We start from the raw sequence: 15,828 nt of genomic DNA, 5'->3' as shown, positions 1-15,828 counted from the left end.
CTCTGTCCATCTATCATTATTTTCAGAGTAAGAGAGAACGGAGTTACTTATACTCAAATACCATCAGTCACAGAATGATATGTACAGCATCGGATATTCTTATTCAATTATATACAGAAGAAAGTTTGTGGGGCAGGTATTGCTGGGCCAAGTGATATACTAGCAGATTGCCCTCCAAAGAGGCAGCAACACCGTGAATACTCTTTTGTGTTTCTGACAGCCCATATATTATCTCCTTTTTTTAGCCTCTCCTGATTGATACACAAACATATTTTCATTACTCATATTAAAATCTGAGGTTGAGGGCCTCCCCGGTGGCGCAGCGGTTGAGCGCTGGGTTGCGAAACTGCGCGCGGCCTCTGCGGCGCCGGTTCCATCCCCGGCTGCTCCCCGGCCACTGGAGAAGGGTCCCACATGGCGCGCAGACCTCTCCTGCCGCCCGCTGCTCCCCTCAGCAGTGTACTTTGGTCCTTCTGCCTGCTCTGCTCCCCGCTCTGGCTCTGGTGAATTCTCTCACCCTCCCGCACTTCTGACTGTACCCAGTGCATGTATAAACAAAACAAACAAACAAACCAGCAAACAAATAAATAAAGCATGCCTCTATAAAAAAAAAAAAAATAAAAAAAAAATAAAATCTGAGGTTGAACAATTTTGCATGTAGTCACAGGTAATTTGCATTTTCTCCTTTTATGAATTGCCCTTTAAAAATTCCTTGTCAATTTCTTAAGGGGTGTCTGTTTTTCTCCCCCCCCCCTGGAATTTGAGGTGGTGACAGGCAGCGATGGCTATGGAATATAGTAGGAATTCCAGTAATTTCAGTTGGATATTAAAGGAAAGGGAGACTCTAGAGATTAGGATACTCAGTCAAAGCTACTGCAGAATCTTAGGCTATTATAATAATAAATGCAATTCTTTAATACTGTCTTAAACACTTTATAAGTATAATTTAATAGCTATGTTATTGCACAAAAAAGCTGTATCAAATTTATTTAATCGTTCTCAAGATTTTTTAGACTTTTAAAAGGCAGATTATATGTGAATTACTAGGATAAAAAATCTGAACATTTTTTAAGGTTCTCATTATACATATTTTTGTACAAAAATTATTCCTTTATACTTCCAGCAGCATACTAAAAAAGACTATCAGAAGCACGAACTGTTTCCACAAGACTCACTTGAATATTTGCCTTGGAATTTCATAATTATCCCTTTTAAATGGCCTTTCCCTTGCCTGCAGGTCATGATATTACATGAAGAAGGATCTGAGACTAACTTGATAATTCAAGAGGAATCTGCTTCCTATGACTTAAAAATTCCCAAGTTCAGAAAGCAGTATGAAACAACAACCTGGGTATATGTGCCTCAGATGATTAAATTCCATTTTGGGTAGAGCTACTCGTTTTTGACTCAACCTCCATTCTTCTCTGCTTCTTTCCCAGGAGAACTTTTAAGTCATAGGGGCACAATGTGATCAACTCATAAATTTTTTCCAGTTCTTCCTGCAGATAAAAGAGGTCCACAAGATGTGAACAGAAATCACTGGGTGGGCTGCCAGGAAATCCCCTTTTCCTTTCCAAAAAGGATGCAGCCATGATGATTGGTGCTCCAACAACTATCTTGGGATCCTGAAAGAAAGGTAAGAGAAATACAGAGGCTTGGCCATGAATGACCTTCTTGATCTTCTGAATCAAAGACAGAAATTGCCTGCTTCCCTGGGCTTCTGGTGACATGAGGAAATTAAACATTTATCTTTTGAAATCACTCTATCCCAGTATTTTTTACTGAAACGGACAACAATTCCTAACTGAGGTACTATCTTCCACAGAAGTATTTTTCATCTTTGTGGGGAAAGATGTGAACTGTATATTAGAAAATGAAGGTATATTGGGTCCTTTTAAATAGCATAGCATTCCTCCCCTCCAAGTCCAATTTCCATCCATTTCCACCATGCTGTCAATCACCATATGTGCTAATTATGGGCTGCTCTAACTTCTCAATGGTTTGACCAAATAGAGGGTCCTAGCAGGAAATCAGCAGGAAAAAGGCAAATGAGGAAAGAGAGAGAGGGGAAATACTCATCTCCAGCCTCCTTCCTGTGAGGTTGTCTTGTGTTGATTGTGTCATTGACTGAAGTCATCTCACTTCTCAAGATGGCTCTCTCCTGGATTCCAGATGCCTTGCATCTTTATGTGTATTTGGTAACAGCTCTGCTCTCACTAGTCCCCGGAGGACTTCACTATCCTTTATGGTTTCCCTATATTCTGTCTATAACCTTTTAAAATAATCTTTGTATTAAATAATGACTATCCTAATATGATGTGCATTTCCTACTGGAATTCTGCTAGATTCTCTGTGTGTGCTTGAGGAGCTGAGGAAAAGCCATAGACCCACACCTGCAGGTCTTCTACATAGTTTCCATACCAAGGTAAAGAGTGTTAACTGTAACAGAACACCTCTCTTAAGAGGTGAATAGATTCAAAGGAAGCATGTAAAATGTTAAAATGGGGATCACAATCAAGTTTTGAAAAATACTTTCTTAAATGGAGAGACTGCAATCAGTTTACCAGCAGCAAGGAGGATGACAAATACCTGTCAACGCACAGAACTTATTACTGATTCTTAACATCTTCTCTTTATATAATCGTGCAATTTTAGGGAACTCAGGCATGACTTGGTGCAACCTACTCATTTTCCTTGAAGAGCTAATTAAATGCAAACGCTAAATACCTCAACTCTAGACTCCCAGGGAGGCTTTTGGTGTTGCCATTTCACAATTTTTATTTTTATTTTTTTCCTCCTGCATTTGATTCTTCTTTAAATTCAACTTAGTTACAACTCAGTCTTTAATTAAAGAAAAATTAAAGACAATTTCAAAATTACACACCCAACAAGAACTCTGGGAACTTATTACTTTTATAAAATTAGTGACCTAAGAAGTAAAAATAGAGTAACATCTAAGTTCAAATTGCTATTAATGAGAACCAGAAAAAAACTGCTTTCAAGGAGAGCAACACTACTATCATATGTTGTACATAAATTGAGCATATAAAAGTGGCTAAGAAAACATTAGCCTAACTTTGTAGGGAGTTCAAAATATAAAATGGTTTTATCTTAATCTTTATAATCCAACTTTTGATCTAGATTTCTACTAAGCATTCTCCTATTTCTATTGAATACAGAAAGCTGAGCAATAGCTGAGTATTAATTTTTTACTTAAAAGAAAAGTTAAGGTGATGGAGCAATAAATAGGGCTCTATGTTTTTGACTTTTCCAGAATTCCTAGGTTTTAATTTTTTACGAGGGATAGTTTTTTCTTTTTTAATGAAGAAGGAAGACTACAGTAACTTCTCTTAACATTTTTGAAGAGCTCTGGACTGCATGTACATTTGCTAGTCCGATACCAAGGCTTACTTATATCCTGACACACAGTTTTCCTAAGTTCAGCCATAGCTGTTAAGGGCCATTTGATTAATTAGTCAATCCCCCCAAAAAGAAGCCTAACTGAGAAAGTTATAGCAGTCTACAAGTAATTGAATGACTATCATATGGAAAAGGAAGTAGCTATTTTTTCTGGTTTCAGTTATTAGGAAGCAAGAGGAAAATACTTCCATCAAAATTAGTTGATTCCTCTTATTAGTATAGGAATTCTTAACCTGGGATGCCGATGCTGATAGGCCCATAAAGATGTTTGTGGAGTCTTTGCTATTATGTTGAAAATGTAGTTGTACATTTGCCTATTATTACTCTTATAAGATTAGGGTTATGATGCATGGATTCCAGTAGTTTCTTAGAGGAGCTCATGATTTAAAAAAGGTGTGTGAATGTATGTGTGAAATCAGCTTGGACAACCATTTGTTAGGAGTGCTTACGAGAAGATATTTACCCTAAGGTCAATGATTATAATTAACTGGTTACAGATAATGTAAGCAAAGCCTTAATGCATAGTATGTGTTTCAATTCTGTAATCAGTCAATGGTTCTTTATAGGTTGTCTCCTATGGTAGATCATATGGGTTAATTAACTGAGGGTGGTGGGTTAGAGGGAGCATCTATTCTAACTTCCCATTTAAGGGGAGAGATAATATGATATACTTCTTTCCAATGCCTTCCCATAGGGTTATACAGAAACTGCTACATGAAATGGGGGCTCCCTTAATGGAATAAGAGGATGAGTCTAGAGCAAAGATTGAACAGTCCACAGAAATTTAAAAAAAAAAAGCCCCGGTCCCCAGATGGCAACCCAAGTTGAAATTCAGAGGGCAGAATATAAGTATGATGCTGTGAGTTGAACTTCTCTGGGCATGAGTAAAAACAGCAGTAAAGGACAAATGAAATGGACACTTTGTAATTTGACTTTTGGAGATATGAAGTGGATCTCTGGATGGCACCCCAAACGTTCAGACTTGGATTGATGAGCTAGCAATGTGAACTGTCCTTTGGAGAGCAAACCAGTTAAGAGCAGAAACAAGCCTAGAGCTTTTTTGTAATTATCTGATTTCTGCACAAATGCAGAGTTGGCCATTTAAAGTTGGTGTGTGACCATTGGGAGAGCCCAGCCATTGTGTCCTGGCATAAAAACTTTTCCTTTGAAATTAGGATAGTGTAAACTCATCTCTTAAGAGCTTTGTAGATCTCTTGCATTTGTTTCTTGGGCCTGTTTGAATCCGTTCTTTTAAATAGGCTGCTTAGAGAAACTACCTGGCACCAATTTAATGAAAGGGGATATCATTAATTTCTTCCTTTAAAAAGGAAGAGTCCCTTTGGGAACACTGAGTCGTCATGTATATTAGGTCAGGCAAATCCAGACTAATGTCTGAGTAGACTGGTTGTTCTAATTGTTCACAGCTAAGCAGCCAAACACACCCTTTTGGAGAGCAGAGAAAGAAAATGGGGATCTGAGTCGGTGGGAGTTCTAAATATTCCTTATACCATTTAGGTGGATTAATGAAACATAACTCCCTCCCATTACACAAATTACTAATCACAGAAAGTATCAACAAATTATTCCCACTCTTCTTAAATGCAGTAAAGGTTCAAGGTGATAAAATCTTGAAACTTGTGGTGTCATCAAGGAAAAACCAAATGCAGTTTATAAAAGTATTAGCATATGCTATAAGACTTGAAAATCTGAACAGAGAATGAAGAAGTTGTTAACTTAGAAATTAGGTACTTTCAGAAGTGATTCTCATTTGAGGAGTGAGAAATAGCAGCAGCAACAGGTAGACATTATTAAGTGCCAGGTTCTATTCTCATGCATGAAAATAGTAATACAGGAGTCTTACTTTTGAAGACCAAGTCTGATCTGGAATCCCATCAAAGCTGTCGAAATATTTATCTCTCTCCTTCCTCCCTCCTCTCTCTCTCTCTCTCTCTCTCTCTCTCTCTCTCTCACACACACACACACACACACACACACACACACACAAACACACACACACACAGAGATAGATCCAGATAGGTCAGGCCATATGAACTTGCTAGAAAACTTACAAATGGAATATTCCCATGAGTAAGAAGTTAATCCCATGCAGCTGCAGACCTTTTTTTTTAATTTTATTTATTTATTTATTTTTAATAGAGGCATGTTTTATTTATTTATTTGTTTGTTTGTTTTGTTTATACATGCACTGGGTACAGTCAGAAGCGCGGGAGGGTAAGAGAATTCACCAGAGCCAGAGCGGGGAGCAGAGCAGGCAGAAGGACCGAGGTACACTGCTGAGGGGAGCAGCGGGCGGCAGGAGAGGTCTGCGCGCCATGTGGGACCCTCCTCTGGTGGCCGGGGAGCAGCCGGGGATCGAACCGGCGCTGCAGAGGCCGCGGGCAGCTTCGAACCGGCGCTGCAGAGGCCGCGGGCAGCTTCGAACCGGCGCTGCAGAGGCCGCGGGCAGCTTCGCAACCCAGCGCTCAACCGCTGCGCCACCGGGGAGGCCCCAGACCTTTTTTTTTTTAAAGGAAACTTGCACGCCTATGTTTATTGCAGTACTACAAGAGTTAAAATATGGAAACAACCTAAATATACACAACAGAATACTATTCAGCAATCAAAAAAGATAAATTCATGCCATTTGCCACAACATGGATGGAGTTGGAAGGGGTTATGCTCAGCAAACTAAGTCAAAAGGAAAAAGAACACTACCAATGGTTTCACTTACCGGTGGAACATAGGGAAACCTAATAAAGGATCAGGAAAAAGACAAAACTTACAAGCTGATCATAGATTTGAGGCAATAGTAAAGGAGGAGGAGGGAGAGGGGTCAAATGAGCAGAGGGAAGAACACTATAGTGATATGGCATGGGTGCTGTGGTGGTGGGGTGACTACGGATCTACACCTGAGGGAAGAACAATAATGTAAGAAAATATACATAGGGCCTCCCCGGTGGCGCAGCGGTTGAGCGCTGGGTTGCGAAGCTGCCTGCAGCCTCTGCAGTGCCCATTCAATCCCCGGCCACCAGGCGAGGGTCCCACAGGGCGCGCAGACCTCTCCTGCCTCCCGCTGCTCCCCTCAGCAGTGTGCTCCTTTGTCAGTCTCCCTTTCTGTTCCCTGTTCTGGCTCTGGTGAATTATCTCACCCTCCCGCGCTTCTGACTGTACCCAGTGCTTGTATAAATAAATAAATAAATCTAAAAAAGAAAACACCTTGTTAAAAAAAAATACATTAAAAAAAAACCAACAAACAGAACAAAAAAAATTTGCTGAATGAATACCTGAATACATGAGTAATAAGGGTGAATTTCAGTCTCTCCTAGTCCTCTTTGAATTTCAGCCAATAATTTCTCTCTTGCTAAATACTATTGTTACTGGAAACAGCCTCAGAGTTTTCCCAGTCACTCTAGGTAATTAAAAAGTACAAGTAGCAACAAATCAAGAATCAAGTAAAAAAGATAACTAAGAGAAAAAAAAATATTATGATGGTTTTGCAGTCACATAACCAGAAATTTTTTCTTCATTTCATTTTAGACTACATATATATTATTGCCTCCCTATAGCATTGAAAACTGATTACATTTAATTTAAGGGTCACACTCATGTCACAGTTCTCATGTGTGCAACTATTGAGAAATCAATTACCTTGTTCATTACAGGCTACTCTTAATTTTTTTAATTGAAATATTTTTATTGAGTTAATAGTGGTTTATAAGACACCTAAAGGACATAGACTCACACCTCTTCAATGTATGCAGCCACACCACACCTGCCACAGCACCCATAATTCTCCACCATAGTCCACTAGACCCCCTCTCCCCCTTTTCTCCCCATATTCTTACTTTCTTAGATAGGGAGTGGATGCTAGAAAAATATTGGAGTTAGGTTTATATAAAAACATTTTTCTTTCTCATTAAATTTATAAAAGTCTATATATGTGCATATGTGTTGTTATACATACATAGATATATGTTGTTATACACACATAAGTATTTCATTACTCTCTACAAAAGACAGTGTTAAGAAAATAAAAAGAGAAGCCACAGACTGGGAGAAATATTTACAAAACCATATCCGACAAAGGTCTGATATCCCAAATAGACGTGGAACTCTTAAATCCCCAATAGACATGGAACTCTTAAATCCCCAAAACAACACAATTCAAAAGTGGTCAAAAGATCTGAATGGACACATCACCCAAGAAGATACACATGTGGTAAATAAGCATATGAAAAAAATCCTCTACATATGTCATCAGAAAATGCAAATTAAAACAAGATACCACTATAGACCCATTAAATGGCAAAAATCCAAAACACTGACAACACCAAATGCTGGTGAGGATATGGAGAAACAGGAATTCTCATTCATTACTGGGGAATGTAAAAAGGAACAGCCACTTTGAAAGACAGTTTGGCAGTTTCCTAAAAAGCTAACCATACTCGTAGCCTATAATCTAGCAATCTTCTTCTTTAATATATACTTAAGTACTTGAAAACATATGCCTATGCAAAAGCCTGCATGTGAATGTGGTTTTTTTTTTTTCTGCATGTGAATGTTTAAGGCAGCTTTATTCATAATTGCCAGAACCTGGAAGCAACCAAGATACCCTTCAGTAGTTAAATGGATAAATAAACTGGTATCCCCAGACAATGGAATATTTTCAGCAGTAAAAAAAAAAAAAAATCTATCAAGCCATGCACAGGCATGGAGGAAATTGAAATGCCTATTGCATTTAGGAAGCCAATCTGAAAACGCTATATACTGTGTGATTTCAACTATATCACACTGTGTAAAAGGCAAAACTATGAAGACAGTTAAAAAAAATGCATGGTAGCCAGGAGCTCAAGGGAAGCAAGGATGAGTCAATGAAACAATAGAGGATTTTTAGACAAGAAACACTAGTCTGTATGACACAGCAGTAGTGGGTGCATGTCGTTGAATAGTTGAACAACAGAAAGAATATACCCTAATGTGAATCATGAACTTTAGTTATTAAAAATATATCAGTATTGAGTTATTAATTATAAAAAAGAGTCACACTAATACAAGATGTTAATAACAGGGAAACTGGGGGAAGGGAGAAAGGTAAGAACTTATATAGGATATCTGTACTTTTTGTTCGATTTATTTGAAAACTCCAAACTATTAAAGATAAGCATATTAAGAAAATTTTTTATCCCAATCTTGAAAAACAAAAATAGACAGAAGAAAATATACTCCATTCCTACCAATAAACAACTGTTTGTTTAATTTTAAAGTTGAAAAGACTCTTAAAATGAAAACAAACCAGCAGTCAAGGATAACGGGGTAGAAGGTCTAGAAGGTATGTGCTGTTTCAAATATATCATGTAAGGAAAGAATTTAAAAATAAAATTCCTTTCTGCAAGTTTTATAGCTATGCCATAAACATCCAATTCTGGAAGCTAAGCACCCTAACTTGACTCATATACCTCTGCCTTGCATTGTTTGGCAGCTGCACTCCTGATGTCCTGGGTCAATGCCAGAACCTAACTTGGCATCAGCAAAAAGTGTATCCTGACCTAATGCACTCAGGAAAGCACCGGAAATAGTTCCCGCTGAACTTTCTTCAGATATGTTTGTAGTAACAACCTAAGCAGAAGTAATGTCCAAAAAATATCCAACTTTGTAACTGTGCTTTAATGAGTTGCAGGAATGAGACAGGGATTATGTTGCCTTTGAGACTCTGTTGTAGGAACACGCTCTCCCTGTCAAATGGGTGACATCTGAGCCCTTTATGATCACAGTGATTGCTGTTTGGCAAGCTGCTTGCAACCCCTTCCAAACCCAGGTGGCCAGTGTGAGGTGATTCTGTAGCATGGATTGAAGGCTTACGGTTTCTTTCTTAGTCTTGTCTAATATAGACATCCAATTAAAAAATTTTTTTTCACCCAAATCAAGTCCAGCTTTCAGTATTACAATAGGGTGACCGATTTATCCCAGGTTGCCTGCAACTATTCTGGTGTTGGCACTGAAAATCCTGCATCTTGGGGGAAAAACTTTCTGGCATGGGGAACCTAAGATTTTTGGAGACTCAAAGAACTAAAAGTTCCAAAGATAAAACACAGTCCAAGCCTGTTTTCTGATAACTGAACTGCTGCCAAGATCAGCAAATTTTAGGAAAGAGCAACACGGCAAAGAAAAATAATGAAGTAGATGGCATTAGGGAAGCAACTAGATGAAAGAAGCAACTGTAATTTGCTCAGCAGTAGTGGTATGCACAGGCCGTTAAAGATCTGAAAGTAGTTAACAGATACTTTCAGGGGGCACTACCTCCCAGCACCACACACTGCCAAAGGTAAGCCCCCTTGGGAGACTGATACAATACCACTTGCTCCTCAGCCCCTTACAAATTTACCATGCTCCATTTTTAAGATGCAATGTAGTTAAAGTTACTCTTAGAAAATAAGTCTAATTAAGTAATCTAATCATCCGGATTAGTGGCAAAGTGAGTCATATTATACATTCCTGGGCTTATTGTGCTTTCCTCTCTTATGTGAGAAATCATGCTCAAATAAAACAATTAAAGATACTCCGATGAAAGGGCTGAGAACAGTTTTTCCAAGCTCCACATTTGTACACTTTGCATGCCTGCTCTCAGTAGAGCTGGCTGAACAACTTCAGATATACAGGTTTCCCCCATGATCTGAAAGTAGAACATTCCTATTTGGTGTGATTTGGTAGTTTTTTTTTTTGGGTGGGGGCAGCACAAACATTTCCATATAAATTAATGGTAATAGCATTCCAAGACCCTCAAAATAACCTACTAAATCTTATCCAAAAACACTATTTTTAGATAGTGGGAGAAACCTGTATTTGCTACCACCACACCCCCAGGTCCCTATAATCCCTTTTCACCAGACCCTTTTGTAGTACAGAAAAGTTAGCACTCACTGCAAGGTAGAAGGCAAACTTGTTGGCTCTTAGTGTTTTTTGTTTGTTTTTTAACTGGAAAGGTCACAATATTCTCATTTGGCTTTCCACAGAAACATGGGTTGAAATAATGGGCCACTTAAGGCAAAGAATGATAACTTGCTAAAATGTTTCTTATGAAATATACTATTGTTTCTGCAGCTGATAACCTTTGATCAATATTTATGACTTTCTAAGGCCAAGGGGAATTGTATTTAACATGATGTTTTTTTCAGTATAACCCTTCAGGTATGAATTACCATTTCCTTCATTTTGTATGTGTCGATATTAGGGTAAGGAACTGTTATATAACTTGATTACCCTACACAGGAGAACAGATTATTTCCAAAACCCAAGCCTTTAGCTATTCAACCACACTTCAAATTTTCCTTTTTAGAAAAATATATATGCAATACAATGCCAAAAGAGAACAAGGACTAGATGGCATGAATATAAAACAAATAGCAAATTGATAAACTAAAACATATCAATAATCACATTAAATGTAGCTGGTCAAAACATTCTAATTAAAAGGAAAAGATTATCAGTTTGGATGGAAAAAAATGTCAACAAATTTCCTGCAAACTGTTCTACCACATCACCCTAAATTCTTCTCTTTGCACTACTCTTAGCCCTCTCCCATCATGACCTTATTCCTGAATACCATATGGCTGTGGGGAAAATATTCCCTTTGACAGGTCTATTGTTTTCTACATATTCATTTGAAAGGTTCTGGTATAATACACTTATCTTCTCTTGTGTCTTCCAAGAGTTGAAGTTCCATAGGAACTCAAAATCCTAACATATTTATTATGCATTTTCCAACTTCATATTTTGTCACAGAAAAACAGGCTAAGAAGAAACTTGGAGAGGCTGAGAAATTACTACATATTTCAGAAAAATAGATGAGTAACTCTAATATAGTATTTGAAATCGAAAAGATTTCTTTCTTTGGATGGTCCACATTATCCTTAGTAGCTTCTAGTTTATAAACTTTTTTTATGACCACACTTGTATTTTCCAGAAGTAATTATTATGGCTACACATAGGATCCCAAACAGACTTTTACCACACAATGTAGCAAACATTTTAGAAAAGGGGTCAGAAATAGCTATTTTCCAAAGAAGTGTGCCAAAATGTTTGTATTCTTGCTGAAAGAACAGCCATATTGCCAAAAGGTCAGAACTATTTTCTAAATCCCTATTCTTTACCAAGCCTTAGATTTTGATACTGAATGACTTACTCCACTAAAAATTGGTCAACTGTTTATCTTTCCTTTAACAAAATAAAGTTTTGAAGCAGTTTCCTAGTTTGAGGTAAAGGGAAAATTATGGCCTTTGGTATTCATTTTTTTCCTCCAAAAAAGTAAATGAAACTGGCATGGCTAGGCAGTCCACTGCTACCTTTAATACAATTTTTGCTTCCAGCCTTTATGATTTCCAAAACCTAAGTTTTTTGCAAACATTAGGTCACATTACTTTCTGAGCCCTTGTGAACTGTCTTGCCCAAGCTATTAAAAAGTACATGCACATGAGAATGGTAGGAGCAGCAGGCCATTCAGAATTTCTTCTTACCAGGTTTTGCAGGGGCTCCCCTCGAGGGACTTAGTCCTTGGTAATCTGGTGCAGCATGGTATGTCGAAGAAGACAGCGAATCAATCCCAGAAACCAAGTGCTTCAGAAAGACCGAGTAGGAGAAAGATTATTTTTATCCTCTGATGAAGCAGCTTTAAGGACATGGCTTCCATTTAACTTAGGGACCTTTAACCTTAACCATATGTTAAATATATTGGGGTCATGTTATGAATTGCACCTGTCCTCATTAGACTTGAATGGAAATTCTCTCTTAGGGCAATTAGTAACAAAGTCTCAATGCCTTTTCCTTCATTTATTTTCTCCTCTGAACAAATCAAACTAGGCCCCTCTTCAATTAATTCTAGTGCAGAATATTAAAACTTCTATGTGCTGATTTTCTCCTACACTTAATTTTTATCCCTAAGAAAGAAAAAAAACATATAGGAAGGTATTAATCTATTTAACATTTCTAAGTACATCATCCAAAGGATTTTGTTTTTTTAATCTTACATATGCTCAGCAGAGTTACTGGCAAAAACTGTACATTTCCTTCATTTCATCCTTTCAACATCAAATAGTAGGCAGCAAAAATTGGATCAGACTTCAAAGCCTGCTGTGGGCTCCAAGTCACAGAGAGACGCCTCCATTTCACATATTGAATTCGAGCAGGATATCAAAGTGCTACCAAAGAACCTCGGGTCCTTACTCAGAAAGAGGCTCTAACATCTGTAGAGAGTGGAGTGCACAGACAAATCACCTCAGGGAGCAGCTAGCATTTATTCTCAGCAGCAAATTTCCAGGCTTTTGATTCTCTCTTCGCTGTACCACCCTGTCTCTCTGCTGAACCACAGTTCTTTAGCAAGCTAGGCTTTTGTCTCAAAGACTTCAAAATATCACTAACAGTTTCATGTTTGGATGTGCTGACCAAGCAGCCACAGACAGGCTTCATGACCATGGACTTGAGTAAGTATGAAATAAGGATACACTATCACCTAGGAATCAGATGCCCAGCTACCTTATTTGGATGTCCTGCGATGATATCACACCCTTTTGGCGCACTCTGGGCTTGTGAATGCCTAAAAAAATAAAAATAATAGTAAAAATTTTGAAAAGATTTGAAAAGGACAATTAAAGAAAACTTAAAGAAGTTATCCTCCAAAATGTACCAGAACATACTCTTTAATTAAGCTTCCACTGTTTCCCTTTCCAGTCCATTGTTAAAAGACCATGGTCAACTTAATGCATCCTACTAGGTGTTGCTCCTACATCCATGGTCATCCTGAGACCCTAAGACATAAGATACTGTAGGGGCAGGAATGGACGAAGCAGGATCTTTATGATCTAAGCAGATGGGTGAAGGAGAGCGTCCCGGAGCCCTCAATGGCTTTTGCAGGGGTGCTGGGGGGCTGGGAGGCTGGCAGGCCCTCAGCCTGTCTTCATTCTTTCTGGGCTCTCCAGCCTTCTCTGGTGATCTCGGCTTCTCTTCTGCTCTTGTGGTTCTGCTCTCTGCTTCTGCTGGCGTCTCTGTGATGCCGACTTTATAAGCCAAGTCTCAGCCAGGTGAATCCCATCTACTTAGCCCTACTGCAGGTGCCCGCCATCAGGCATGCATTCAGGACCACAAGGATCCATTATCAATCCTAATGGCAGGAGGGCAGAAAAGCCTGATACTTTTTATTACTTTACCCTACAGATACCTTTTTAATGTTGTGTGATGCAACCTGGTTTATTATTGAACTGTCACAAACTTTACCAACGAAGTTGATGCTAAAGCTATACTTCCTACCCCATTAATCACATTGTTTGAAAACTCACAGATTCCGTAGTCAAATAAGCTTGGGAAATGCTGAGCTGTACATAGTTTAAGAGGTTTCCTCACTGCAGGAATGACTGTTCATAATTACAATATGCAATTACAAGTTTTTAAAATATGGGAGGGAACGATGTAGGGTTTTCTAAACTCATTTAACTGAGAAACTTAAAAAGTGATAACCTACTAACATCTATTAAGATATTAATGTTTCAAGGAGCAAAATTTGGAAGTATCAATTGTGCCCTGTTCCTAATGTCTACTAATTGGAACACACTGTATGAAGTGTGATAATTATAAGATACAGTTAAAGTAGGAGACACATCTTACATTATCTTTCAGAAGGAATAACCAACAGAGCAGAAAGCACTGACTCGTGGAGGGGAAATCTATGTCCTAACCTCTTCCCTCACTGCTGCAAGATGCCTGCTCTCTCTCTCTCTCTGCTTCCTTTCTCACACACACGAGCACTTGTGTGTGCATGTATGGGCACACTTGCACGCTTTTGCAATAGTCTGTATTCCATTTCCCTCATCTATAAAATGAGGGAATTGAAATTCTCTTGAAGTCTTTTTAGTTCTATATTAATCTTATTCTTTATTTAAAATGACAAATTCATTTTCTGAAGCTTTCATGAATAGTTCATGGATGTTTTCTTAAAAATGATCTATTTACAGATTATAAGATAATGATTTAAAATTACCACATCAGCACCTAGGGAAGCGCCCCCTGCAAGCACCCACTGTGGCATCAAGTTCCATAAAAATAGTTGTGGATCTGCTTTATTTTATACTCTGTTATGTTGGGACCTCCAACTAATGTCTTTTCTTCCTCAAGAAGGAAATGAACCTCCTAAGAACTTTTCAAGTTTGCATAATTTTTGAGGAATCAAAGGCCAATGACAGTTTCCAGCTTCTAGGGGTTGACTTATCAGTATGACTCCCTCCTCCCATCTAATGTTTCTATGTGCTACATTTTTAAGTCAGTAGAGGTGGAGTGGAGAGTGTTCACAGATTAGAGAGTATGTGATTCAACAAAGTTAACTGGGTTTCTTACCTAAAAGGCTTCCCAGGGCCTTTAAGTTAATAATATACACAATGAAACCCCAAAAGAGGAGAAGAATGGGCAGCACTTCCAGGTATTATTTTTGCAGTGGAAACCCTTCTCCCTTGGAGCATGTCAGAGGCCTTTTGGTTCTTAGGAAACACTGATCCGAGCAGCGTTAGTTGAAACAATTCCAATTTGATTTTAAAAAATAGAGTAAGTCAATTTTCTTCAAAAATCTAACAGCCTCAATTCCTTTGTAGCAATTTCATCAGGTATCGTCAGTTGCCTCAGTGACCTGAGACTGGCAGTGAGCGGATACTGTTTTGCAAGCTGCCACTACCAAAATAAGGAGCAGCACAATCATATCAAATAACCCACACATACTGCATGCATAGATGCCACCAGGCATGGGTACATGCTTATCTCAAGTAATATTTCCAACAGTCATGTGGATTGGTTTTATTTTTATACCCATTTTATAGGTGAGGGAATTAAGATCAGGAAACTAATAACACGCTTCATGACATGACCAGTAAACAGTGCAGTATAAGGACTTGCTGACTTAGAAACGGAGACTCCAAAGGGAAATTATTGATTCATGCAAGGATTACCAACTGCTTTAGATAAATGGTTGATAGGGAACAGGGGACTTATGTGGGGCCAACGTACCACCACAATGCATCATTCTTTCAAGTCACAGGGGGAACAGGTACACTGGAGAAATCAGGTCTCCCTCTTAAATTAGTGCCAAACTTGGTGCCTCTAATGTCCAGACAAAATTGTCTTGTGATGGGAGACAGTATGAAGTATTTTTTCTTTTGGTCAAAAATATTTAACTTGTATATAATAAAGTTTAGATCTAAATTACAGTTCACTCAAAATATAGGGTATGAGGATAAACTAAGACTACAAGAAACTAAATAAACAAATATAGAAGGTGAGTTATTTTATGGGATAATTGATTCAATTTCTTAAAAAGTCAGTGTTGTAAAAAAAAAAAAAGGGACTACTGTACATTAAAGGGGATTTAAGGGCATAACA

The 15,828-nt window shown here is 38.3% G+C and overlaps 1 protein-coding gene across 1 annotated transcript in view; it reads right to left on the bottom strand.

The window, feature by feature from the left end:
* The window catches only part of MYO3B (myosin IIIB), a gene marked incomplete at its 3' end in the record, with an annotated part of 364,997 nt that overhangs the window by 66,472 nt on the left and 282,697 nt on the right, over positions 1-15,828 (bottom strand). Inside the window, exons 29-30 of the mRNA XM_084258155.1 lie at positions 12,946-13,006; positions 11,931-12,030 (exon numbers count right to left, since the gene is read on the bottom strand). Coding sequence (XP_084114281.1) covers positions 11,931-12,030; positions 12,946-13,006 — 161 coding nt within the window. The remainder of the gene's footprint in view (positions 1-11,930; positions 12,031-12,945; positions 13,007-15,828) is intronic.

The sequence above is a fragment of the Talpa europaea genome (genome assembly GCF_964194135.1).
Source record: "Talpa europaea genome assembly, chromosome: 1".
Taxonomy (NCBI): domain Eukaryota; kingdom Metazoa; phylum Chordata; class Mammalia; order Eulipotyphla; family Talpidae; genus Talpa; species Talpa europaea.
The sequence above is the reverse complement of the archived record's forward strand: the minus strand, read 5'-3'. Positions and strand labels throughout refer to the sequence as shown.